The 27,835-nt window shown below is 41.3% G+C and overlaps 1 protein-coding gene across 1 annotated transcript; it reads right to left on the bottom strand.

Annotated features, from left to right (window-relative positions):
* Window positions 1-1,707: 1,707 nt before the first annotated feature.
* HMGN3 (high mobility group nucleosomal binding domain 3) lies at window positions 1,708-27,738 on the bottom strand. Its single transcript, XM_065681385.1, is given in 6 exon segments — window positions 1,708-3,412; window positions 3,529-3,642; window positions 5,967-6,014; window positions 6,663-6,692; window positions 13,102-13,152; window positions 27,535-27,738. Coding segments are annotated over 6 exon segments (441 nt in total). The 5' UTR covers window positions 27,550-27,738; the 3' UTR covers window positions 1,708-3,229.
* Between the last annotated feature and the right edge of the window lie 97 nt (window positions 27,739-27,835).

The raw sequence follows: 27,835 nt of genomic DNA, 5'->3' as shown, positions 1-27,835 counted from the left end.
TTTACTTGCTATTCCTTCTCAATTTCTCTACTTTTCTGTTTTTGCAGTTCTGAACACACCAAATACCACTCAAACTTTCAAAAGTTGAGCAAAATGTAGTGAAACAGCTTAACTTCCACTGCTGTTTTAGCATAATCTTCCATTAGCATTCCCCTTGGGTATTTGCATCTCATCCGCACAGGTCTCCATTCGGAAAAAGCTGCCTTTGCCATTTGAAGAGACAAAATACCAAGTGCAACCTTGTGCTGACACACGCAATTAGCTCAAGGTCAGGTAAGGATAGGGGAGCAGCAGAAAGTAACAACTGAGAGAAATTATATAAAGCTAAGGGAAGGCGGAGCTGTGACTATCCAAGTGACTTGTTTTTAATCATTCATTGGGTTTTGTTTCTGATGCACCTGCCTTAAGAACTTCCCAATTTATTTTCTTAATGTACCTTGAACTCCCCAGCTGTTACATGGACATACATACCACTCCCAGGGATCACTCCAAACCTTGTGCTCAAGTGTGAAACAGCCATTCACTAAATGCCACTGATGATGCAAGTTTCTTCACGGCTGAGATACAGCACCTGGCACTTCCAAGTGCCACTTTACAACTAAAATACTTACATACTTCCTAAAGGCAGTCTGCAGGATCACCAGCTGCCCATGAAGACTCCGGTTACATACACCTGAATGTGCAACCATTCCCATTTTGAAAAAGATCTAGAACTTTCAACACAGTGCTTAAAAACTTCTCTGAACACTTGCACATAGAGGAAAAAGACAGGAAAGCATCGCATTTACAAAGCACTTCCAAAAAAACAGAAACTTTACATGGATCAGCAGGATAGTCTGTTTCATTAAACTTCACCTAAGTCCTTTTTATGTTGTTAAATGCTTCTGACAGAATTCTGAATCTCCAAATCTGGTCAAACCGACAGAAGAATTTTATGCCAAAATGACTAAGTTAGGACACTGTGTGATTAGCTTAAGGACTCCACTTCTGTCCACCTTTTAGGCATTCAGTAGAAGGAGCTCTTCTAAAATAAGCGTGTCCAGAAACATGTCAGTGCCTTGTGATGCTCATGCCCAAGTTAAGTTACAATGGTAACTTCAAGAACTCCAACTGTCTGGATAGGATTAGGCCACCAATCTCTCAGCACAAAATGATGACAGTATACAAAACCCGTCCTCACAGGAACGATAAACCCATAAATTGACAAATGCTTAGAGATCGCGCTTTGATGATTTTGTGAAACAGTTCACACGTTTCAACTTCCTGTGACCCAGAGTGTCTAAATTAACTGGCTTTCAACAGGGTCCATCAGAAAGCAAATCAGTACTGCACAGGACTACCAAATACGTACCACTGAGCAGCAACAGCGACTTTCCCACATCGGCTACTATCCTCCATTAGGCTACAAGTTTTGTCACAGTCCTCTCTCTGCCTTCCATCACCAAATACAGAGAATTAGTTTAAATTTCCTTCCAAAACTAACAAATTCATGATGCAGAGAAGAGCCTCCCCTTATTTGGCTGTAGTAAGCCTATCACAAGAGCAGAAGTGTTTATCTCAGTGCATGTCTTAACTACTATTCTAGCCAGCATATAGAGTTTTAGTAATCAATCTTCAATTTTTAAGTTTAGAGAGGCTTGGCTTCTCTCCTGTTTTAATTAAAAAGGCAACTGGAGATTTTTTCCAAAGAATAAATAGAACACTAGGTCAGGCAACAGTCATTTATTTATTGACTTTAACAAGCAAAAGGTATCCTCAGACATGACGGCCAACACTTGAGCAATACAGATCAATGCTACTGAGGAACATCTTTTCTCTCACCCCTCCCATCCCAGAAGTAACAATAGAAATACCAGGGCCCCTAGAGAAGAGAGAAGGAGAAAAATTATAATAGGCGCTTAGAATGAGCTCCAGAGTTGAAACATGGACACTGAAAAATCATTAGCTAATCTACCATATAACCACAATCACCTCAAAAATAACTTTCATTGCTCTGTTTCTACTAGGTACCAAAGATACAGCGCTGTTTAACAGCGATTTCAATGTGTTAACAACTGTCCTCAGCTGAAGCAGAACAGCAGTTGCTATTTATATTAAATTTGAGGCTGCAGATAGAAAGAAAGTTTTCTACAGAATACAATGCAAGTTCATGAAGAGAGAGCGGGGGAGAAACAAAGCTACTTTTAAGTTACTGTACGTCTCTATCAATCAAGCAATTCATTCTGTATTGACAGCTCATTGCAGACACAATAACCTGATAGAGTATGGCAATTCTACTCACCCTGTGACAGTGCATCTGAAGAATGCATCTATGAAGAATGTATCTATAAGTCCCTTAAGGTGTGGGCCACTGAAAATCCCAGCCTGCTACTCCTGTGTGGGTATTTCTCATATCAGACATCAGCATAAAAGCAAACAGACTGCATGCAAAACAACTGTTGCTAAATCCTTTAGTCTTCCTTGTAACTGCTGAAATACAAGTAAGGCATTCCTCAGATGTAGAGAAAACATTAGGAGGCTGTAGTTTTGCAGGCAAGGAGACCTTTTATTTTAATCCATTAAAAGAACCCAAGATAGTCAGCAGGTGGCCACATCTATCCATGTTTCATTAAAATCACATAAACCCTAAGTACAAAAGCACCACTGATTATTGCTCTAGAAAAACTGCATGAAAAATTCAAATACGCACAGTAAAAACATCACCATATGCACAAGACTGAATTTCTTAAAGCAAGTGTATGGAATGCTGATCCAATTTTACACATACCTTGCAATATTAAGTTGATATTTATATTACTTGGCAACAATGGGAATTTCTAAAAGCACTGTTATGAGAAGGGAAATGTTCATATACAGTTTAATATGTCAACTATCATAGTCCTAAAAAAATTAGCATTTACAAAATACTTGATAAAAATATTTTTTAAAAGTTGTCCAAGAGGTACATAAAATCAACCCAAAATTTTCATGATATTTCATTCATTCTTGTCACCTACAGATTCAGTTTTCTGAGCCTGTGGAGAGGAAAGAAAGAACCGAATTACTATGGTGAACTGCCCATCGCACGCCTGAAGACCCAAACTACCCTTGCTCCTTCCATTTCTTATTTGCAGCACCTCAGTTCCAAACCTATGTCCACCTCACATTTACACAATCAGAACAGGTACATTCACACACTTTTCTTGAATTATTGGTCCCACCTTTTCAAAAGCAATACAAGCCTTACCTGTCAGCTTCCATTGTTCATACTGAAAAGCACCACACTACTATCTGTTTCTATGCACTGCACACATGCTGAATGCTCTACCGTACCCTCAACTTTCACTGTTTCAATCTGCCCTTTTACTGACAGTGTGCTGGGTAGGGCACCTCTGGATGTTCAAACACTAACAGCTGAGCGAGAGATGCGAATCTGCAATAACATCATGGGCAATAAAAAGAAACATTATGAACATGCTATCAATGTCTGAAAGGCTGAATCATTAAAAAACACTGATTCAATCAGCAGGAGGTATGTGTGTAAAGTACCTCTTCAGCTTTATTTTCACCATTTTCAGATGGTGTAGTACCTTCCTTTGCGGCTTCTTGCTTTTCATCCTTCTTCCCTTTAGCACCTTTGTTGGCCTTTGTTCCAGGTTCCTTCTGACAGATTAAAAACATAGGCATAGACATTGTATGAGTAGCCAGCACCCTACATCTTTAGGAAAAAAAAAAGCCTTCATATGAACTAAAAAGCAAATCTTGGCAAGCTCCATATGCTGGACTGAAACAGAAAACCAGCCAAAGGCTACCTGGAAAATGTATATCCACAAAAGTTATATAGAGACTCTCAAAATTTCTGGAAAATGCTGGTGTCTGCTTCTTTATTGGGATACAGAAACTCCTCAGACTATTTTGATAGAGCTGAGCTGTATTATAGGGAAGTATATACAATATATCTGTATGAACAAATACAATTACAGTATATTGAAAGCTTATTCAGCCAAGCGCAAACACCACACTTGGTGTAACAGCACTACATTTTCGATTAGCATGAAATATTAAATTAGATTTAAAAAATTAAGCATTTTTGTTGGCTGTTCTTTTGTTAGTTTGATAACATCTGTGATGTTCATTCTGTGTCAGTGAAAGAACCAACCAGCACACTAGGGAGGCAAACACTGATACAATTCCATCTGCAGCAACACAAAGCAGAGAATTTATCAAAAGAGGCTATTTTAACCGCTACAGTTTCATTTGGAGATCTGCTCTTAAACAATTCATATGTTGAAGTCTGCCTTTTTTTTTATCCTTTCTCTATGTACATATTTATATTTGTGATCTAACGCTAGTAGAGACATATGTTACGAATTTTAAGTACCACGGGATATGGTGGTACTTAAGGATAAGGCCTGGCATTATTTAAATACTAATGTAAAATTTTCAATTAAAGTAGCTTTGGAAGACACTGTAGAGATCTTCTATGTGATCATTTGCTCCAAATTCTCCATGCAAAATGGAAGTAGTAGCTGTGAACAGGGGTATTAAGGCCAGCCTCCTTTCATTAACCACCTCTCCCCAGTGATCCCCATACAGGAGTGGGGCAGTAAGGAGGGAGTGCCAGTAATCCTAGTCCCAGAGCAGCCTGAATGACTCCTTTCACCCTTCGAAATTACACAGCAGCTATGATGCTTAACTGAGAAGTTTACTGGTGGTGAGAGTCCCGACTCTTCACCTACAAAACAATAAGCTAACGACTTGACTTAGAAAACCCGTAATCTGCAAACTTTTAACAACAAGAATTATCTCAAATCCATACCAGGTCCAGTTGTTTATGAGCAGGTTCAAAGTACACACTTGCTGCTTTCTGTTTAGGAGGCTGAGATGAACATGCTCCTCAAAATGTACTCCTTAAATTCAGTAGTTTGGAAAAAAACCCCAACAGATTACTGTATTAAAAAGCTACCAAGAATAATGTTGTAAAGGATTTGAATCACCTGAATTGAGCTTCAAATGCCTTTCATGCAGCTTAGGCTGACTCCTTAACACCGAGCTCATTTCACAATGCATACATGAAGCTACAGAAGCGCCCATATTCCCTTCTTTATTAATACCCCTTTTAAGAGGGAGCAAGATGGACTCAGCAAGACTTTATGAGTAATTTAATTTCATAAATCATAAAGTGCTTGAAGTCACAGAGTTTTGCTTTCACACACAGACTCTGTATCTTGATACGTGCCACAATGAAATACCAATAAAAGGATTTAAAAAATGTAAGTGCGAGGAGTGTTAGATTCAGTTTCCAGCTTTTTCTTTTCTTGACAAAGCAATTGCTCTTATTTAACATTCCCCTTGGGCACAAATAAATCTACAGTTTCTGAAGTACATGACCTGTATGCAGAAATCCTGAAAAGGTATTTCAGACACTAAGATTTTAATTTGACTGTAACTGGCCTAGAAAAAACAAACCATTCCATTTAAATACACTTAATTTCACCTTTAATTACAATTGTGCATTCTCAGCAACGGCCAGGCTTCAAGAACAGATAAGAGTTTCTCACTGTGAAATGAAGTACTGCCCCTCAAGACAAGGAAACAGGATGGCACTGAATAATCCCATATCCCACTGTAGAAATTGCTAGGTCTCAGGGACAGCTTACTCACCAAACCTGTACATCCCAGGAAAGGTGTAGGAAAGGTAAAGGTTCCTCTTAAACTATGGAACTCACTACAAACTAACATGGTCTGCATATCAAACAGGCAAGACATTTTGTTTGGGCCAGTAATGAGGCCAGGAAGCGGGGGAACAGAAAGAAGAGAATGATCTAAGTTGTTTCTTTTCCTGGGGGGTAGCAGGGAGCTGCTGGGAGGGCAGGGGACCCGATGCCTCACAAAAAGGCTCTGAACTGAACAGTCTGCAGAGCAAAGAAGGAGCACACTTGTTTACTATTGGCTACAGTAACGGCATCTAAAAAGAAAGTATTTACCTTGGTGGTTTTCCTTGGTTTGGGTTCAGGTTTTGGCGGAGCAGGTTTCTATAAAACATTTTTAGTTGCACAACGTGTTAGACATATTATCAGAAGCCAGCTAACCACCTCCACACCTCGGCCTCCCCCACCACACACCTTCCCTGACTTCCTGCTCATTGGTATGCATCTAGAAACAGCTTCAGAAACCTTAATGCACAAATGCACCTCATCGCTGTACACACCCGTTCTCATTAGCTCACTCACCCAGCAAAGCAATTTGGGGTCATTCTAAGAGTGAACATGGAGATAAGCAGTTACTATTAAAAAAGAAATAGATCAGGTATGTTCTAACAGAGAAGAGGAACTAAACCCAAATACTAGCAGTGGCATCAAATGGTCCTTGAAGGACTGCTCCTTCTCCTTCCCGGAGAAGTAGTTGCTTTTCCTCAACTAACATCAGCCTGCAAAACAATATGAGGTCAATACTGCACATAACAGTGTTGCGGTGAGGTGGGGAAATACATCTTTTGTCAGAACAAACTGAAACCTGAAAACCTGAAACCAAGAAAGTACAGTTAACTTCAACTCTAGAGTTCTTTAATATCCCTCAGCAAGTATAAAAAGTGAATCAAGCCAAATATAACAAACCTGTTTGGTCTGAGAAACCATATGTGCCTAGAAAAGTATATACCAGGAGGTGTTATACATACTTACAGCTGACAATCTTGCTGATCGTCTTGTGGGCTACAGGAAAATACAAGAAAAAAAAAAGGGAGAAAACATTTTTATAGGCTTACAGCAAACAGGATCCAAAGCAATATAATACCAGTCCTTTCATGGCGACAGCATAAAATACGCCCCTACCGAAATACATCTCTATTGACAAACACAATTCACTTTTTCTTGAACAAAATTTTACAGAGAGAAAGTGATGTGAAAATCAGCAGTAAAAGCTGTTCAGGAATTATAACATCTAAATCTCCATATGGTTTAATACCTCCCCATTTTTCAAGTCCCTTGCTGCTCCATGAAAGGGTGTCAAATACAGCAAGCTTGACTACAGCCCAGGACACTGATCCTTTCTCATAAGTACTCAGAACGATGTTTCTATAACCTAGCAGATGCTACTTGTAATAGCGGGCAAAAATGCCATCTGATTAACAAGAGAATGAAGTTAACATCCTTCCCTAGAGGATATCTGTCCTGGGTTCAGCAGTAGCAGTCATTTTTCTCCTTCTTGGTAGCTGGTGCAGTGTTGTGTTTTGACTTTTGGCCTGGGAACAGCACTGATAACACCGATGTTTTTAGTTACTGCTCAAATGTTTTACTCTGACCAAGGACTTTCTGAGCCTCATGCTCTGCCAGGGAGGAGGGGAGCCTGGGAGGAAGCAGAGACAGGACACCTGACCCAAACTGACCAAAGAGGTATTCCATACCACAGCACGTCATGCCCAGGATGTAACGGAGAGTTACCCGGAAGGGCTGGGACTGCAGGGTTGGACGAGGTATTGGTCAGTGCTCGGTGGGTGGGTTGGGGCGAGTTATTGGGTGAGCAGGTGGTGAGGTGTTGTATTCTCTTCCCTTGTTATTTCCCTTATCATTATTATCATTGGTGGTAGCAGCAGTGGTTTGTGTTATACCTTAGTTACTGGACTGTTCTTATCTCAACCCGTGGGGGTTGCATTCTTTTCGATTCTCCTCTCCATCCCTCTGGGAGTAGGGAGAGGGCAAGAAGGGGAGGGATTGAGAGAGTGACTGCGTGATTTATGGCTGACTTTGTTTAAACCAAGACAACATCAGAGTGCTAAAATTTCAAAACATGAAGGTAAGTCCTTCCACTTCCTCAGTTCCCCACACACTCAATCTGAGAGTCCAGCTGCACAAAGAGAGATGCAGGATGAGGGGGAGAAATTATTTCTTCTATTTAAACGATTCTCAAAAGGAAAGAAAAAAGATATTCTGATTTCCCCCACCTTTCTTTATCACTTCAACACACTTCCTTTTCTTTGTCATAAATTTATTACTGAAGTTAAGTCTTAGAAATAGTTGTAAGCTCATTAGATTGTTCACGGTATTTCTGTATTCATTAAAACAGATGAACCCATGATCCAGTCACAGGGCATGGTTATCAAGCAGTTAAAGTTTGGTCTGCACCAAAAACCTGCCAAAATAAACGGACAACTCAACTGGGACAAATACCCAATGTAACACAGCTTAAAAGGTGAATCAAAAGCATCTTCTTAATTACATATTAAGCATTTAAACTGCGCTAAAAAACCACGGCTCCACACATCTTGCAATATGAAAAAGCTGCTGTTAGTATCTGAAGAATGCAGTAATTTGTATTCATTGAAGCCATTTAAGCATTCTTAGTGGAAAGCAGTGGTGAATAGCGCAGACCTGCATTCGGTAAAATAGAAATCTTGTAAAAAACATCTGAAGATATTTTCAGCTATCAAATATTTATGCTGTAAAATAATGCTGAGGCCTGGCATTATTTTACAGCAGGTTAAATAAAGCATTTCACTTGGTCAGGTAATCAAAGAACTCCCAGCTCAAGGTATCTTCTTTTACAAATCTGTTTTCTTAACTGGTTCCAGTGCATTTGGGCACTAGAATATTTTGTTAACATCTATTTGTTTTACTGGATAATATGTTGTTTCAGATAAATTTTCATTCTCTCGCACATTCCCAAACTGTTCTTGTTCCATGACTGGTTTCATAGAAGGCTTGTATTGCCGTAAGAAAGGCAGCATAAACCCCCAGTTCTTTAGAAATGCACATCGGCTAAATGATTTTAATTCTGATTCAGACTATGTAAGTATTTTGTGTTATCTAAGGAGGGAAGTATCGTCAGGTCAACAAAAGTCATATTCTGACATGCTTTTGTCCCCCTCCAAGCAACTGTACTAACCCAGAAACCAGCAGCTCACCCAACAGTCAGTTTGACACTGGCCCACTAGGAAACATCTACAGAGAGTCTATGAAATGGAGCAGACACAGAACAACGCTGCACACTTCCCTACTGCGCTAGCTTCTGGCAATCTAAAGCTGTGAACTTTCCAACCTGGGTATTACATCCACATCACGTGTTTATTAGTCCCTGAGGGTCATTTTCTCCATAAATTTGTCTAATAACCTAGCGAACCCATTTATACTTTCCAGAACATCCTGTGGCAGTGAGTTCCATTAACAGGATTATGCACTGTGCAGAGAACAGAAAAAGAAAACCTGCCCCCTCTGTTGTCTTTCCTTTAAACTTCTCACCTTTTACAAGGTTCCTCTTGTTTTCAGGTTTCATGAGTAATAATTTCCTAACTGCCTTGCTCTGTGTTACTGATGATTTTATCATGCCTCTGTTATATGAAAAATCAAGACAGTCAAGAATCCTAGAAAATCTGGGTGGTTTGTTTTCTTTGGGCTTTTTCATTTATTTGTTTGGGGGTTTTGTTTGTCTGTTTCCATTTCAGTTTCTGGTGGTTTTCTGTTTGCTTTGGTTTGTTTTGGATCCTCTCCCTTTCCCTTCTCCAACCTGCTCAGCATCCTTTGTCCCACTATACTTAGTATCCTTTTAATTCTATCAGGACCCTTAGAAGGAAGGGCCAGAACATTTACTAATCCCACACCTGGGAACACAACACATTAATCTTGTGACACACTGATAATTCACACTCTGTCCTCTACTATTTTTCCCTATATTCTCGTTACCTTTTGTTTAGAAGAACCAATGTCTTCTAGTAACTGTTCACTGATTTCACTATCTCTCCCCTGATGAAGAGCCAATTTGCTGACCATCGCTCCCCCTGGGTATTCATTTGCATTTCTCCATAATCAGTTTCAATTGAAATTTTATCACCTAGTTATCAGTGATGTAACAGCCTTCTTGATCTCTGGCTTCTGACCACCCTGATAACTTCTTATTAGGGTAGTCAGAAAGAGAGGAGCAAACTACAGAGGAAACTCCTGTCCCTCTTCTCCTAGATCACTAATGAACACACCCAGCAGCATAAGCCCAAACACAAATCCATCCAATACTCCACTGGTAAGTCTCCTCCACTATAAAAACTAACTACTTCTCCACTCTTTTTCTCACGTGTATTTGTTACCAATTCCTAGGAAGATCATCCATTTAATCCATGCTAGTTCAGCTTCTTAAAGAACCTGTTTGGGGAGCCTCATCAAAAAGTGTTCTTTCTTGCAAGTAAACTACCAATTGGTATGCTGTCATCCTCAGACCTGTTGACTTCTACAAAGAAATAAAATGCCTGAAGTATGACTTCCCTGCAAAACCTGTCAACTCCCTCATTACATATTTGTCCATATACACTTAAAAAAACCCAACCAACCAACCAAAAAACCCCACAAACAACCAACAAAACAAACAAACCCTCCCCTACTTTTGCAAGTTATGACTTCAGGCTTTATTTTCCAGAATCCCTTATGTAAAGTCCTGGGAGCATTTCATCGCCTTCAGTTACTCTGGTACTGAGGCCAAAGCAAGCAGCTTGGCAATTGCTGGGGAATACTGTCTAGTTCTTGCTCACACTCCATTAAATAACGTCCTCTAGACTCTACACTCATGAGAAACGGCTCTAATGTGAGAACCTCCCTAAGAATTCTCCATGGCAGGAGTTTCTTTACTGTTTTTCAGCTCCACATTCACCATGCTGTAGGGTTTGCTCTCATTACTTTCCATCAACACAACAACACCTTTCAAAACCAATACATTTCCCCTATTTTGCTGTTAAGTCATTCTGGGTTTTTCCATTTGGTTGGTTTTTATGGGGGGGCAGAAGGGTAGCGGGGGCTTTTGAAAAACTATATGCATTTCCACAAACCTTTAGCATGGCATACCAGAGCCTCTCTGCCACCTGAAACCATTAAACTTTTTTGCTTCCCCTTTTAATAGACTCTGTTTTTTTTTTAAATCCCTTTCTTGATACCACATCTGACCACAGCAGAGTTTATCTGGACTTAACGGTCTTGTAAGGATGATGAACTCGAATCTATTACGGTCACAATTACAGAATAGTTCTCCAACAACTGTCTTTTTAACTAGCTCCTCCATACTACATAGAACCACAGACAGCTGATTATTTTTTTATTGGTCCTATGATTTGTTCCTCCAGAAAGCAGGCATGTACAGTTCTAGCTGTTTTGTCTTCCTAAAGCTATCCTATCCCTTTTACGAACTATCTGAAAGGGAACCAGAATGTCCATTAACAATGTCCTTGGAGCCTCTCTGATCTCCCTTAACATCCCACTGCCATTTTAATTATTGTGGTCAGATGACATCTGGCACAATTTCTACATTGCATACTTCCCATTTATACATGGCTTGGCAATCCATAAAGGATTCTGCTGTAGTTATTAATACAGTTAATCTAGAGAAATATTAAAGACACATAATAGAAAGCCATTCTACCACTAATGCAACTTAGCTCTCAATCCTGTGTAATTTGTGCCTTGGTGTCACAGTGTCCCCACAAATTTCTGAGTTACCCATTTTATCAATGTCCTCATTTAAAGCCAGACATTCTGAATTGCCCAGACTTAGATTTGCAGCTTTTGTATTTTGGCTCAACTGCCTGTTTTCACAGATGCGAATTAAACATGGCTGTATTTCTCAAGGCTGCTCTTTACATTTTCAGACTTCTATGGCTTCTGTGCTTGCCTCTGCTCTCCACGACAACAGGGAGCTCTGACTTCACCCTATGCACTCTCAAGAACATGCCGGTCTCCCCTCAGATGTTTAGTTTAAAATAATTCAGAAATCTCCTCAGTGCCATCCACAGAGGTCTGGTTTTGTTCACACTGAAGCCACACTTTCTGTTTATATTCTACATATTCCAAGAGCTCCCAGTTTCTAATCTAATCCTACAACTATTTTCCTCATTCACACACTAAGAGCTATAGGCGTATCTACTGAGACTATCTTACTTTGTTGTCGGGTTTCCCTCCCTCTCCAGTAGCATCTCACCTTGAATGAAGACTAAGAGCTCTGGTCCTTCATTCAGCAGGCCCTCTCCAGAGAGCCTGTGTATTTCTGTAAGATTCTTGGTCTTTCTTCCTTACGCTAGCAATCAGATCTTGAATTTTTACAAGGAACTTTTACTTTTCTGGCTCTTGAAGTTGGGCAGAAAATAACGTTCATTCAGAGCAAAGGAGATCCTATTTTTACTACGATTTAGTTAGCCTTTTCATACTTTATGGAAAAGAAACTGATTTGACTTCTAGAAAATTCCATAGGAAGATACTGAGATATCAGAATCTATTCCTCTTAGATCTCCTTTTTACTCTACCGGTTTTTTCCTGGAGCTTATTGAAAACTTTACTATTGTTTGAAATATTTTGACATTTCCACTGTACCATCTTTCTCTGCCAGACTGAGCAACAACCAACTTCTCAATTCAGAAAGTGTAAAACTTCATTAGACTACTTTTTCCTGTTCAAATATGCTCAAAGATTTAGAAGAAGAGTAATTAATTATTAATTCATTTGAATATTCACCTATTCTTTCCAAGGCTCTGATTTAACTTCATCTGCCACAAAAGATAACAGCCTAAGAAAATGAATCCTCATAATTGCCTACCTGTTTTTTAAATTCGTATTAAGAGCTGTGACAAACTACTAAACTTTACTGTAGAGGTCAAGGTATCACTAGCTGTCTCCTTCCCTTCTGTGACATAAGCTACTGTGCCCTTAAAACAAATTCAGACAAAGAAAACACACAAACGCGTCAGCTGCTCCAGTTTAGAGCCTGGTATCTTAATTCAAGACACCCTTCCACCAGTCACTTCAGCTAAGAATAGTTTTGAAGCAGACTGGCTGAGGTGTGCGCATTAACCCTCTTCTGCCAACCTGCTAGAGACAGAGCAACAGTCCCAGGCAGTAACACCTTACACTGTTGCCACAGGGTCCAGCAGAGTTTGTCTTTCAAAGCCCTAAGTGTTTCTTAAGTTTATTTTATGCATGAATAACCCGCATGAATCCTCAGTACACCAAACGCAATTTATGCCAGATAAGCTACAAATGTGGTTTACTGTCATTATTCCCTCTGAAAACACTAGAGCAAGACTGCAGATCTCCACTTAAACAACTACATGCCAAAATGCATTTAAAAAAATAAAATAATAAAATAAAGAGTACTTGCCTCTTGTTTAGTTACTTTTGCTGCATCCTTGCCTTCAGCACCCTCTGGAGACTGAAAGAAAATATTAAGTCAGTGGTTTTATTACAGACTTAAAAGCAACCATGCAACAGCGAAACAAAGATTATGGTGAAGAGTCTTCTTTCCATACATTTCAGCAACTTGAAGAAGTCTGGCAAATTTACATTACTATTTACAAGAAACACTGCACCAAAGCCGTTCTAGATTTTCCAAGCAAGAACACAAGGATTGATCATCACCAGGTATATACATATCATATCACAGAGCATCCCTCAGTCGTCCCTCTTGCCAATTAACTAAAGCATCTGCAGGTTCCAGTGGGAGCTCTATCTCATCAGCAGTTGGCAGCACAAAAGCATGAACTGGAAATCTGAGGTTTGTTCTATAGGGCTTTTGAAAGCTCTGAGAAATTTAACACGTTTCTTCCCAAACATGAACCTAAGTAGTAACGAGACATGATGAACCAAAAAAGCACAGCATTACTGAAATGAGTGATTTTTTTTTTACCTCATTTACTCAATTTGCACCTCAGATTCACCCAGCTGAAAGCTTTAATAGTATCTTTCCCTCATCTCATCTCCTCCATCAGAGCAGCAAAAATCAGTAAAACACCAGGACAGGGACAGGAAAGCTAGGGACAAACATGTTTCTTCTCAAGAACAAAGTATCAACTCTACTATTTCAATGCTAGTGTTTCAGAGGCACTACAGAAACGTTAGTTAAAGCACGGGTCTGCGGGTGTAAAATCAAGTTCGTGGGGTATTGGTTTCGGGGGTTTGCTTGTTGGGGCCGTTTGGGTTTTTTTTTGGTTTTGTTTGCTTTTACACGACTCAAGATATATTCCTTCACGTTTTGCAAATGACTGGGTTCTCACCTAGGAGCAAACGGTTCATGGAAAAACAGCAAGCAGCAGCAGTTAGAGGACAACGACAGCAACTGCATGCGTTGCATAAAGGCACTTAGCAGGCAGCAGAGAAGACAATTTGCTTGCTGTTTTGTTTTTCAATCAGTAAAGGAGCAGGCTAGCTATCTTTCCCCTTGCCTTTCCATTGCAACCCTAACCCAAACCTCCCCCACAGATCTTGATATGGAATGTCTGTTACACAGTTATGGTTTGGAGCGGAGAAAAAAAACCCGGCTACTTTGCAGCAGTTGGCCGCTGCCTTCTCCTGGCACTGGACTCTAACATACTTAGAGAAGGACACCCCCCACCACAGAATACAACATGGCTTTGTTACTGTGTGCTCTCCTGACAGAAAGGAAGCATGCCACGACAGCAGCTGGTTTAAAAATCATCCAAGTAGCTAGAAAACAGCAGGCAGTTAAGCAGCACTGCGCAGCACAGAGCAACTCAGAATAGCAACAGCCAGGCATCCAAAATGGAGCCTGGCTGTTCCCTAAGCTCCTGCAGCCTCACCAGCCACCTACAGGATCGTTTCAGGTTTGCATTCCTAAAAGCCTTTCAGCTTGGTTACTGAAGAGTCGCTGCAGCCTGACGCTGCGAGGCAGGGAGCATCAAAAGCCGTAGTTCGTACAACAAAACCAAGTAGTTCCATGATGACTGCCAGTAACGAAGTCTTGTTTCCTACAGCTTCCCTCTCCAGCTCACGATACCGTACAGGCTCTGGAGACAGCTTTTCTGTAGCCCATGAATTTGTAACATTCACAGGAATCTTCTCAAGTCTAATAAACTCGCACTGCACCCTTTCCCTGGGGGGGAACTCGAATGGCATCTTTCCTGACCTGAGCACCTATTTATAAGGAAGGCCTCTCCAGTTTCATAATCTTTGCTTCACAGTGGCCAAGAGGCTCAAGCTTCTCAGGGGTAGCGACAGAAAGATGGCCTGATTCATTTCCATTGAAAGCCAGGCTAAAATACACCACCAGAAACTAAATGAAGCTTACACTCCACAGTCAGGCTGTTTAAACCTGCTTCCCTTTCAGGAGCTTTGAAACAGGGCTAAATCATCACAAGATGGCAATGCCACATGCCAATAGCCCTGCAGTAATTGCCCAGGGGCAAATTTTCACCCTTCAGTACTGCACAGTTAACATGCAGTAATTCACCCCACTCTCTTTAGAACCAGTAAAAACCGAGTCTCCTACACGACGGACAGGGCAGCCCGATTTGAGATGCCAATGTAATTGCTTGACAACAGATTTTAAATGTTCATGAGGCTAACCACAGGGGGAAAATATATATTAAAATACTCTTAACGAAACCACAACCACTATATACTACTATGACACATTACACAACACACTTCAATTGAGTTAGCTAATTAGCCCAGCATTCCCTCCCAGCTTAGAAAATCCAAGAGCAATTCTGAAGGCCACGTAACTTTCTCCATGGAGTGACATGCACAGTAATAATCTCAGAAGTGTGAATAAGCAGCAAGGAGTTCTGATATGCTCTCATTGCCATTTCAGACCGGCTTCCTCTTCTCTGCAACCACTACAAGTCCAGGTGTTTGGAGGCTGTGCTCATCCTCCCAGGGCCTTGGCTCCCCACATGCTGGCAGAGCTGTGTGGAAGGCCATGTCATGAATAAGGTAATTGATCCAGCTGAAAAATAGCCTGCTGCTTAAACAAATGTATAAATATATATACAAATGATAAATATATAGTCTTCCCCGCTCCAGCAGAACCATTTTACTGCACAGCTGCACAAACAATTGAGCCAGTACAACAGACAAGAATGAAGTGGCACGGGGCAGTTGCAAGCAGCTTGAGACACTTTAAGCCAACAGACACACCAAAAAAATATGTCAGATATGGTTAGAGTATATTTGGTAAAAGAGAAAGAGAAACTTCTTTTCCTGTCTGCGATCCTGCTTAGACATCCCAGTGAATCCCAGCTGATGTGGATCTTCATACTAGTGCCTGCAGTACTTTTCCCCTCTCTAGGGACCAGAGAGACTCGTACAGGAATGGATTTATGCCAAGCATAGTTCCCAAAGAACTTGGCATGCCATAAGCAGCGACTGTCTGCACTAATGTCTGGAAGTCACAGGACTGTAGATACCACCAAAACCTTATAGTCCTTGCCTCTAACTCTTCCACAGGAATCCTTCCCCCATTTTTTGTCCTGGTGACAAACTATTGAAGGATCTCCGATTTCAGAGCAACCAAACGTACTAAGTAACCCATCCCCTTGCCACGTTTTCCCTGGTGTAACGCTATGGCTCACTGTATTTCACATGACAGCCCACTCACATTTAAAGACACCCTGGATACTGTGCCTCACATTGTAAACTAGTCAGGAGTGGGACTATACAAACTGCAAGTTTTGTGCAGCAAGATCAAAGACCAGTGCAAGCACTGAACTGCTTGACAAGGTCACTTCTCCAACCTCTGTAATTCTTCAGCTATACTGTCATGTGTGTGTACTACCCTATAGACCCCTTGTGCCTTACTGTATGGATACCTACAAGAGACAAGACAGAAAAAAAAAAAAAGGCAAATAAGGCCACAGATTATGGTGATTTATTTTTAATTCTCCAATCACAGAGGTACACAGAAGGAAAGCAGCTACCTGGATAACTCTAAATACGCTTTTCACATTTAAACTAATAGCAAGTTTTAGGTTCAGATGACCACACATTGTGTCATAACTCAATTAGCACTACGTGTTAGCAATAAGATTGTAAATTAAGCTGTAGCTAAGCTTTGTAAGATCTGTCAGAGCTGCATAACTTTTATACCACGAGATTAACCTGGACGGTTGCATGCCAGATTCCCTCTCTATCAGCGACCAACTTTTTTCTTTTTATGATTTGCTTTTTTCACACTCCTTTATAAGGACAACCTACAAAAATTAATTTGAGAAGACAGAACGAAACAAAGGAACATGAATACAGTACAGAGAACATTAAAAAATTATCAAAGTAATATCAAAATAAGCTTGTTCGTATACACAGTTCCTGCACTTCACCAGCTGTGAAGAATACACAAGAACTAGTGCTTCCCCACACCAGGACAACACTGCAGTATCTGCAACGCCAACACCATTACAGAGCTGTTAAATTGAAAACAGAAAACTAGGTAAATTTTTTAAGGAAGCATTTAATAGTATACACAGGCAAATTCCCTTTTTAAATTGTCCTTAAGGCTAGGTTTACTTGGTAGAGATGCACCACCAAAGAAACTAAAAGCTTCAATTTTTCTAATCAAACCCCTGCAATATAAGCAGGATGCAATGAGAGTATCATAACAAAGTAGTGAAAGCACCTCCCTGTTCAAGAGATCCAAAGGTACATTTAAACTTGCAGTGACTGGCTTCTGGATAAATATTTTGTTTGTGCTTAAACAAATGGATTGTACTATTATAAAGGAGTACATTAAAAAGCATGAAGAATGAGAATACAAGTATGCAAGTAACAGTCAGTACAGAAGGTTGCTTATAAAATTAAATAGACCACTCATTCTCTGAAGGATCTTATTACCAGCTGAAACTCAACACCTTGGCTCTGATGGGACAGAAATTAGTCTTTTCATACCCACATTAGTTACAAAAAAACCCAACAAAAAACCCCAGACAAACAAAAGAACGAATGAAAAATCAGATGCCAATTTCATCCTAACTACCAGCTTATCAAGTTAGAAAGGCAGAAAGCCTGAACTGTCCTAACACTTGAGCATTCTCCTCCCTTCTTTGCAAGCTGTTCTGTTCCAGCCACATCTCAATACGCTGCCTGCAATGGGATTTGCCAGTAGTACTTTCCTGGCTCACTGTTCTAGCTGCCATTTCCACAATGTAATGCTTTGGTCATTCTTCCAATGACTTTTGTCACCAAAATACAAGTTTGCAACAAAACCACAGTGCAAGAAGAGAAAACATATCAAATCCTAAGCCTTTTCCAGGTTTACTGCACCATTTTTCTATTTCTTTTTCTCCCCTCATTTCCCTTTGAGTAGGACTCTACATTAGACTAAATTTAATACAATGAATTGTTTCCTTATGCATGCTAGAATTTCTAATTATCTGTCTTCAGAGCACTTCTGAATTTTGTGACTATTCATAAATGTAATTAAAATGCTGTTTATTTCTGGGTTTAGATTAATGAAGACTACATACTGACTAATTTAACATCAGCCAACTCCTACAACACCTTTCTAACCATTGTTTCCACATTTATTTCCTTCATTACCTTTACCATTAACCTTTGTTTATAGCTAGTTCTTTCATCTGTTTTCAGCAGATAAAACAGTACTCACTGCCAAGCCAAGAACTTTACAAGTAAAGTTAATTTACTATAATAAATGCTTTAAGAAATCAGGTATTCTTCCTACTACACCTGTTCATTTCTTTTTACTACCTAGAGCCTGATCCTGGACAGGGGAAAAAAACTTGTATGCCACCAAATAAAAAACCCAAGTAATTCTGACAAAACCATAAGTGAAGTACATAATAAATCTTGTTAGTGGATGGATTTTTTAAATACCCAACCAAAGTGATACCTGTCTTGCTCTCTTCCAAAAAATCCATTAGAAAAACCCAAACAAAAAATCCTGCTTTTTATTCTTTGAGTATATAATATTTTAATCTTTTTTGTTGAGAACTATTAACAATGAAGTATTATACAATATGTCATTTTTAGATTTAAATCCCTCCATCTTACATCTATTAAGAGTAGAATATTTAATTCTCTAATTCTTTCGGGGAGAATGTCAAGATCATAAACCTCTGAAAAGACAAGTGGTACTTAAAATCTTAAATATAAAGAAGACCATTAATATCCCCTGGTATTAATATGCAATTAGGGGGAAAAAATATCAGGGAAAAGTCTTCATTCTTGCTAAGAGATTCAAGCCAAACAGGTTGATATTCAAGCCAAACTGGTTGATATGCACTGCATTTTCAAAGAATATATAAGAAAATAAAAATACAAACAGCCTCGTTCTAAGCAAAATCATTAGGTTTAGGGAATGCATTTTATTATATTCTTTAATTCTTAAGAGGTAGCTTCTGTGAGAAATTCCAGACAAGCCAGAAACCCAGTCAGGCCTGGGGTACTCCTAGGTATCAAAAACCAGGGAAAATAAATGCTTTTCCAGAAAAGGAAATTCCTTCACTGTAGACTGAGGTTTTGCTATTCCCACCGAAAAAAAGGTCAAAGATTGACCAATATAATTTAAAATGCATTTGTATTTGTTGGGACATTTTGTAAGTCTCACAAATGGTTTGGCTTTTATTTTTCCTTTCAAGTTTGTTTTCCCTGTAGTCAGATTTTTTAATGTGACATCTTCTACAGTGTGAAGAAGTACGAGCAATTTCTAGAGGCTCTGATTAAAACAAAAAATAAACCACCACCACCCCCCCCCAAACCCCCCCAGCATTGTAATTTAAAAGTAGACAGTTCCTTTTTCAGCAAGTGAAGTAATCAGCTCTATTTTGAAAAATACAGATCAGCCATGGGAGCAGTGAGCACAGTGCATTTGAAATTGCTCTTACACCAAACATAAGAATTCAGCTAGGTAGTAAGCAAATTCTCGTCCCAATATTTGCTTAATCATTTTACTGCCACCATGAAATAAAAAACGCAGATTCAAAGAATATGATGGATGAAACCCAATCCCTAATAACATCATTTCTTTAACCTTTCAAAGCTGATTAACTCATCTAAGTCAACATACACAGGCAGTTTTTAAAACCTTAAAGATGAGGTTCCAAAATCTGCATCTAAATTGTACTGATCAGATCTGCAAAGCAAAGCCAGCACAAAGTACATCTGAAAAAAACCCCAGTAATAAAGAAAAATATCCACTTAAAGATTAGGCAACCATTTTCAGTAACAACCAATTCCTGAGAATAGCCACCTCTGACAATGAACATCATATTCTGAATGACTGAAAAAGGGTGTACAATTCTTCCCCTCCTAGAAGACATAACTGTGATAAAACCACAATAATCTGGAAAAGAACCTTTTTGTTGTTTCAACTAACTGGTGCTACAGGACATCAGACCTCTGAGATGATGATAGCAGTTCCACAACTACGAGGTAGGTACCAAAGGCACAAACTGCTCCGATGCCTTAGATACACCGACCTTTTACAGCCCGGTAATAATTTCAGCTGTGGTTAACAGCAGTATTGCTCTACTACAACAGCCAGAATAGAGGGCTTCATAGAAACCTAAAAACAGTTTCAAGAGAAAGAAAAATAAAATGTCTCCAGGAGGGTGCAGGTAGGATAAGGAAGAAATGATGCAGCAGAGATGAAGGATGTTTTCATACTACAAACACAGCACCAACACCTCTCCTCAACTCTGCTTGAGAGAAGTGGAACACTGCAGAGGTAAAAATGTCATTAGACAGCCGACTGCCAACTATAGAAGCACTGTCTACTAGTACTACACTCAGGTAGCATTAGGACAACAGAGAAAGCCAGGTGGCAAAAGCAAAACCACCCAACAGTCCCAACAAAGCCCATGTTGATGAGAACAGACACAATTTTTTGTTTCCTGCAGACCAATCCCAACATTCTCAGGGAACAGAGCATTTTGTGTTTGCAGCTTTCACTGTTCCCAAATACACCCACTGTTTACTGCAGGAAGACAGGAGCTGTATCTCCAAGTTGCAGGTGTAATTAGCTGAAAATTGGTAATTTCCAAAGACACCAAAGGGGAAAAAAACCAAACCAAACCAAAACACAAGGACTCCTCCCTCCCCAAGAGTCCAAGGACCCAATCTTACTGACCACTAAGTTGTTCTGATTATTCTAATTAATTTCTCCCTAAGTTAAGGGCAATCAAAGAAGGTTTGGCTAAGGCTGATAAATGCCTGACTGCTGCTAAGAAGAGTTCTGCCCTTCCTCACCTAATCATTCCTACCCATAAGCCAGCTTAAGTCTGTGCCAAGATACGGGAAACTAGATCAGCAGACATATCTGGCCAAAAACTACCTCAAACACGCACAATCTCCCACAGACTAAATCAGAGTAAGAACAGGAACGAGTGTCTGGAATTGCTTCTTTTGGCCTGTACATGCCATCTTGGAATATCTGTCTGACTATTGTCCAAACTGTGAGTCTCACACTGCCAATTTTGCCAACAACAAAATTGGTATAAGAGCATCTTACTTCTGCATACAGCCAATTGCCCATTCCCAGCCCACCCCCTTCTAACAGGTTACCACAAACTCATTGTGTCACTGTGCAACGTGTCTAAATTGGAGCAGTAAAATGATCCAGGATTTAAATAAAGAAAAAAATCATCAAAAGCATGTCCAAACTTGTTAAATAAACAACCGTTAAAAGGATCATGGCCTAAAATATAAGTCCGGCAGATGAAAACACCTTTCTGGCTACTGGACCATGGGATAAAACATTGTGTGTGCTGGTTTTGGCTGGGACAGCATGCAGTTAAAAAACAGAAAATAGATGGTGGCCATTATGATCCTACAAAGTGCTAATTTCCAAGAAGGATTTCTCATTTACTTACTCTTTACACAAAATACAATATAGCAATCATGTCAAGCAAAATTCAACTTCATATAGTTTCTCTGAAACAACAATACACCTTGGACCATACCAGGCCTATTCACAGCTATTGCTTGGGTATAAAACAGCACAGACAGAGAAGTTTTTCAAGTAACACAGAAGAAAAGCAGCCTTAAACTAGATAGCTTATACCTGCTACATCCCATTTACACACAGGACTTCTCTATTTTTCAAACTTAACAATACCGATACTCTAGAATACAAAATAATATTACCACCCTTGCAGTGTTGAATTATTATATATAAAAAGGTTACCTACACCTGGTTAGTTCTGAACTCAGAGGTGAAGACTTACAAAGTAGACTGTACTACTGGCTACACCTCATCAGATATCATGCTTTAATGCACCCAAGGACCACTAAGGATGATTTTTAATTGCCAATTCACTGAGGGTTGCCCATTAATGAAGTCTAATTGTATTTCAGTGTGGCCTAAGACGAAAATTTATATATACTGTCACAAATTGCTAATGAATGGGTCAATTTTTTTTACAGACTCATATAAAACAATCAGAAATATTTTAGATCTATAAATCCTTGGTCAATGAGCTTTTAATCTCCATAACTCTAAAAAAAAGACTTCAGGTTAGAGATAATGATATAGTTTTAGCTATGACTATCTTCAATATAAAACATGGATGAATATTTATGCATGTAATTTAACAGCCCTGTAAGCATCATTTAATGCAACATGGCATAGCAACACTTCCCAAGCATGATTTTCCTTTGTGCCACTCAACACTGCTACACTGTATTACATCCAAGAGTACCATGCACAGATAAAAATTTGTGATCTTTACCTAATTTTTCTATGAAAGATGTAGATCCTTTGAGTCAGTCTGGCCACAACAGATACTTGGTGTAGGCCAACTAAGCAGTTTGCAATTGCTTTAAATATGTCGAGGTTTAAAATTCTTAATAGCTACAAATTCATTACAAGTGGTACAATTTCTAAAATCGGAAAGTGAGAAAACTTCCACTTCCCTTGTAGCAGAAGACTCCTGCAATCTTTTAAGTTGCTCAGGCACCTCTTCTGTTCGTTGTGCTTGAATGTTAAGTGCATGTTTACAAGGCAATCATTTTACCTGTCCCTGCAAAGGATGTTGAAGGTAGAAGCCCACTTGAAGGCTCTGCTGGCAGGTTAGGCAGGAGTCTGTCAAACTCAGGGGTACCTCAGCGATGCAGATGCAGGTTATCTTCTGCTGTTGCCAACCCTGTTTTCCAGTAGTAACTAAATGGTCTAGGATTGATCTAATAGGAAAAGTGGAAAAAGACCTACCTTTTCATAGCTCTGACTTCTGCTCTTAGTCTTCATGTTGCACAAGGAGAAAGGAGGAAGCAGTAAGCAGTTAGCATGAAACATGGGGAGTTCAAGCAAAAGTCTAGAAAGAGAAGTGGGACAGAATGGGAGTGGGGAGAGGGCAACAGCCAATACATCTGGATCTTGTACTGAGTCCCTTTACCCTACTAATCACCTCCAGATCATGAAATAAAATACAGAACCTCTCTTTATTTCTGTATCCCACTACTACCAATGTGTGCAGTTAGTTGTGTTCTAGGCAAAACTGAAGTGTGCCTCTGCCACAAAGAGCTTCCAACTCTAGTAATGAAACAAGTTGTTAAGAAGGTGTGTGTCCTCACAACATCACTGGAACTGCTCTCCTGCCAAGTAGCTTCAAAATGAAGATAACCACTATGTTACACAGGGTACGTTGAACTGACATGGACTGATACACAGCTTAAGCGTCAAAACCTGGAAATGGACATGAAACGCAGCTGAACAGCACTTCAGTGTACTTCATACTCCTGCACCATGAACACAAACTCACCCGCTACTCTTTGCACAAGATCTACACTTCATTCTACAGATCAAAGAGCAATAGCTAACATTCAGAGCCACAGCAAACAGGACTGTCATCTGTAGAACCCTCTGCTTCATTAGTTAGTTGGTATTTGATCACACACAAGTTGCTCCAATAAAATTTTAGAGAACTGGTCACTACTGCAAGTTCCTCTGTTTCTATGTACACACCACAAAGCAAGACAGTAAATTTGGAGAAGTAACAACAACAAATGCTCCACATGAGTGCAGAAGGTGCTTGATAGGGAAATGGAGCACAGGAGTAAATGGCCAAGTTGTTGGAATGGTCCTTTCATCTTGGATTCTCAGCTTAAGATGTCTGTCCAGTTTTTTTACCCCTCCATCAGTGGATGAGGAACAACATTTATCTTTGAGTATCCATAACACGTCAGAAATGCAATTCAAACATGTAGAGGAATTTCACAAAGAGAATTGAGTTGAGGTCCAGAAAAAAAGGAAAAGTAGAATTTAACAGCTCTAGGTTTGTAAATGTAAGGACGTGTGTTTAACTCCAAGGACTAGAAAACACATTGATTAAATACCTTACTAGTTGTTTTGCCAACCAGGCAAGAGCCTCGTGAAAAAAAACTGGTATGTGATCATGTAACTAAATGCACCATGATAGGCCAACTCTGGAATATCGCACCTTCTAACTTCCACTGCAGAAGCAGCATTCCAAACAAAATACTTAGAGGGTTTGTTTTTCTGTAGTAAATATAACTAACTAGTGTCTCTGACTTTAAAGAAAATGAATTTGCATAACAGAACAGGAACCTGCCACAGATGTTCTCCATTACATTTTCACAGCATCAACTGTATTGCAGAAACTAACATTCCTGACTACAAAAAAGTGTTGAATAGCCTACAGAAGTGGCTAATTGAACCATATTTTTTTATTTGCTCTGAAGCAACAGCAATACTCAAAGATATTAAAAAAACCAATAAAACTTGAAAAAGTTACATTTAGTCCTCACATCTGATTCAACTCCAACTGTTTTCAGAACAATGTGTCAGGAGTAGGTCGTGTTTCACAGCGTCAGATTAAAGAACAAGTTGGGCCATTCCGGAGTGCAATCCCAACTAACTGAGAGGCTCCCCATCCAGTACTGAACAAATTACCACTCAACCTGTTAACGTCCCCCCAGAGATGGTGCACATTCTCCTTAAAGGGATAAGTACCACTCATTTTGATGATGATCACATTAAAGCTGATGTATGTATGGTTACGCAGACAGGTGTCTTTGACCATACCAGGATCCTCCTCACCATCATGTATGGACTGGATCTTCATCCTTTTACAGCTGACATTGAGACATTTTTGTTTAGGCCGTTTCAAGGTCAAGGTGTTTTCCAACATGACCCAAGAGTTAATTCGAGTAAGCGACAAAACGAACCACCTCAATCCACTTCATTGCTATCAATACCACAACAATTCTGGTTTATCCCACACTGTCATGCCATTCTTCTTGTGAAAGGCCACATTCACACCACAACATGTTATTACAACAGATAAAGGATGCAGTAATCTGACAGGAGTCCAGAGTTCAATCCCTTTTTGTTTTAGCACAATATTTAACACCATCTCAACACACATGAAGTTTTTCCTTTTCCCCACAACCCTCAAGCAATGAGTAACAACATCCCAATACCTTAGGCTGCAGCCCTCTAGAGATGGGGAGACAGCCCTACATTTTTTTGTTCATAATACTAATAACAAGGCCAAGGACTCAACAACTGACTTTGGTTACAGGAAGATGAAAAAAAAAAAAAACAAAAAAAAAAAAAAAAAAAAGAAAAATCAGACATGAAAAGAAAATTGAACAGAAAGGACCAGCCAGTTTAGATAACCAAGGCATCCATAAAAACAGGTACAGGTGGATGTGTGCCCTTTCTGCAATATGATTTATTTATTTACCCCCATAACTGTCAAGATTTCTCATTTTGACTTTTGATGTTTATTTCCTTATAAAACTTTAAGTGTTAGAAGGGGTTTCATAAGTTAGAAATTTTAATAGAAGAACTGACTAGGCACTGCATGTGATGGTTTTGTCTCCATGTGGAAGCTGACTGGTGTAATCATTCAGCTACCGCTGCATGGCTATCTTCTCACCCTGTGGATGTTATTCTGGAGTAAAAATTGACTACTGTAGAATACTTGGGGCAATTTCACTTTTTCTCAGAAAGCAAAACCATTAATAATACACTTTTCCTGGAACCAGTGCTACCCAAACCCCATACTTCACGTATAATCTTTTTAATTTAAACATTTACCTGTACAATGCTAAGGAAATTAAAATTGACTGTGCCATTAAAATTCACTTCCATTGCTATGATCCCATATGCAATGTTTTTATTACCTTTTTATAATCTTTCTAGAAAGAAGACTCATTCATGTGGACTTACTACTCCAAGATCATTTCTCTTGTTAAACATTTCACAACAGGCCACAAAAAACCTACAGGAGTGACTTTAGTTCTATCTCCTCTTACGCAGGCCAGTCGGAAATGTTATCCATGGCCTAAGAATACAGAAGGGCAAAGGAAACAGGATAGGAAGTTTCAGAAGCTGTGGACAGTCCAATGGGCACATGCTGATTTTCAACTTTTTTGTGATGACAAGCAATGGTGCCAAAACAGCAGAAACACTACCTGAGGCCTACATGAGGGCGCAACGACAGAAGAGCGAGAGGAAAAGCATTCCATAACTCCACGCCCAATTGTCCCAGTAAACACAGTAAGCCCCACAGCTGTATCCATTTTCAGGACTGCAATCACGTTCTTAACGATGAATTAAATGATTCAGTGGCGCACGCGACAATTTGACACTTGGACACCTCTCATAAAGAATAAGGAAAGGACAACAGCTGAACGCAGAGCTACCTGGAGGCCATCATAACTTTATTAAAGCGCTGAAACAGGGTGTATTAGGAGGTCACAGGTGGCATTTGGGAAATCCCCCAAAACACAACTTGCTTTGCTTTGGTTGACCTAGTTACAATTAAACGACCGCAGCTATAATTTCTTGGCACTGCGTGTATCAGTGCCAAGCCCCCCGCTGCCCTTACCCGGCGCCTGCAGAAGGCAAGGCGGCGAGCTCCTGACGAGGATCACCTCCCGCGGGCCGGGCGCTCGCCCCTCCGCCGCCCGCCCTCCCTCAGCCTGCCTTCTGCCAGCACCGCAACCGCTCTGCCCGCGGCCGAGAGAGTGCCAGCGAAGCCGCCAAAGCCCACCACAGCGCGCCCGGCTGCCGAAGGGCCGCCGCCTAAGTTTCTCCTCTCCCTTCGGTCTCACAACCGGCCCCCGCCGGCAGCTCCCTCCCGAGGCGGCTGCCCGCGCTGAGATGCCCGCAGAGCGGAAAACGGACGGCGACGTGCGGACACCGGCCGTGGCCCCTCTCCCTCGTCGTTGGGCTCCCGGCCCGGCGTGGGGGCGGCGGGGGCCGCGCACGCACCGTCAGGAGGCGCCTCCCCGCCCCCGGGGGCCCTGCCCGGCTGGGCGCCGGAGTTGGTACATACGGGTCTGCCGCGGGAGGCGAGGAGAAGGGTGTAGTTTGTTTTAAACATGGCTTGCCTCTCCCCTCCTCCCTTCTACCCTCGGAGCCATCACCCGCGCACGGCGAGAGGCGGCGGCAGCGGAATCCAGCCGCCCCGGGGTGGGGGCTGCCCCCTCCTCGCCGCTCCCCCCGCCGCGGAGTTTGCAAGCAGGAAACTCCTCCCGCCGGGGGCCAGGGGCGAAGCCGCAGCTGCTGCAGCGCTTCTCCCCGGTGGCGGAGGGAGAGGAGGGGGGCCTGGAGTTGTGATCGCGTCTTCACCTCCCGGGGACGGGGGCGATGCAGCCCCGCGCGGCACCGGGAAAGTAAACAGGGGGGCGGCAGTGCGGGGAGGGGTGGAGGGGGCTTGCAACAGGCAGCAAAATACCCGGGCGAGGGAGCAATCCGCGCGCTACGGCACGGCACGGCGGCGGCAGAGCAGTGGGCGTCCCCGGCCCCCAGCGCGCAGCTCGCCCACCGGCTCTGCCCGGCGGAGGCAGGACCCATCACACGCCCGGGGCGCCTTACCTTTCTCTTCGGCATAATGTCCCTGCTCCGGGCCGCGAAAGTGAAGCGACGAAGGGAGCTCCGGCAGAAGCGTGGATCCGCGCGGTGGCGGTGGCGGCAGCGGCACCGGCGTCGCTAGTGCCCGCAGCTGTGCCCGCGCCCGGTGCCCGCCGCGCCGCCCTGCCGCCCCCGGCGCCCCGGCAGCCCCCACCGCCAGTGCCCGCCTCGCCGACGGGGCGGGCAGAGCCGGGCGGCCCCGGCTCCTGATTGGCTCCCCGGGCTGCATCGCGCCCCCCTCTCCGGCGGGAGCGGGCTAATCAGG

This window comes from Lathamus discolor, chromosome 5, assembly GCF_037157495.1.
Source record: "Lathamus discolor isolate bLatDis1 chromosome 5, bLatDis1.hap1, whole genome shotgun sequence".
Lineage (NCBI taxonomy): Eukaryota > Metazoa > Chordata > Aves > Psittaciformes > Psittacidae > Lathamus > Lathamus discolor.
The sequence above is the reverse complement of the archived record's forward strand: the minus strand, read 5'-3'. Positions and strand labels throughout refer to the sequence as shown.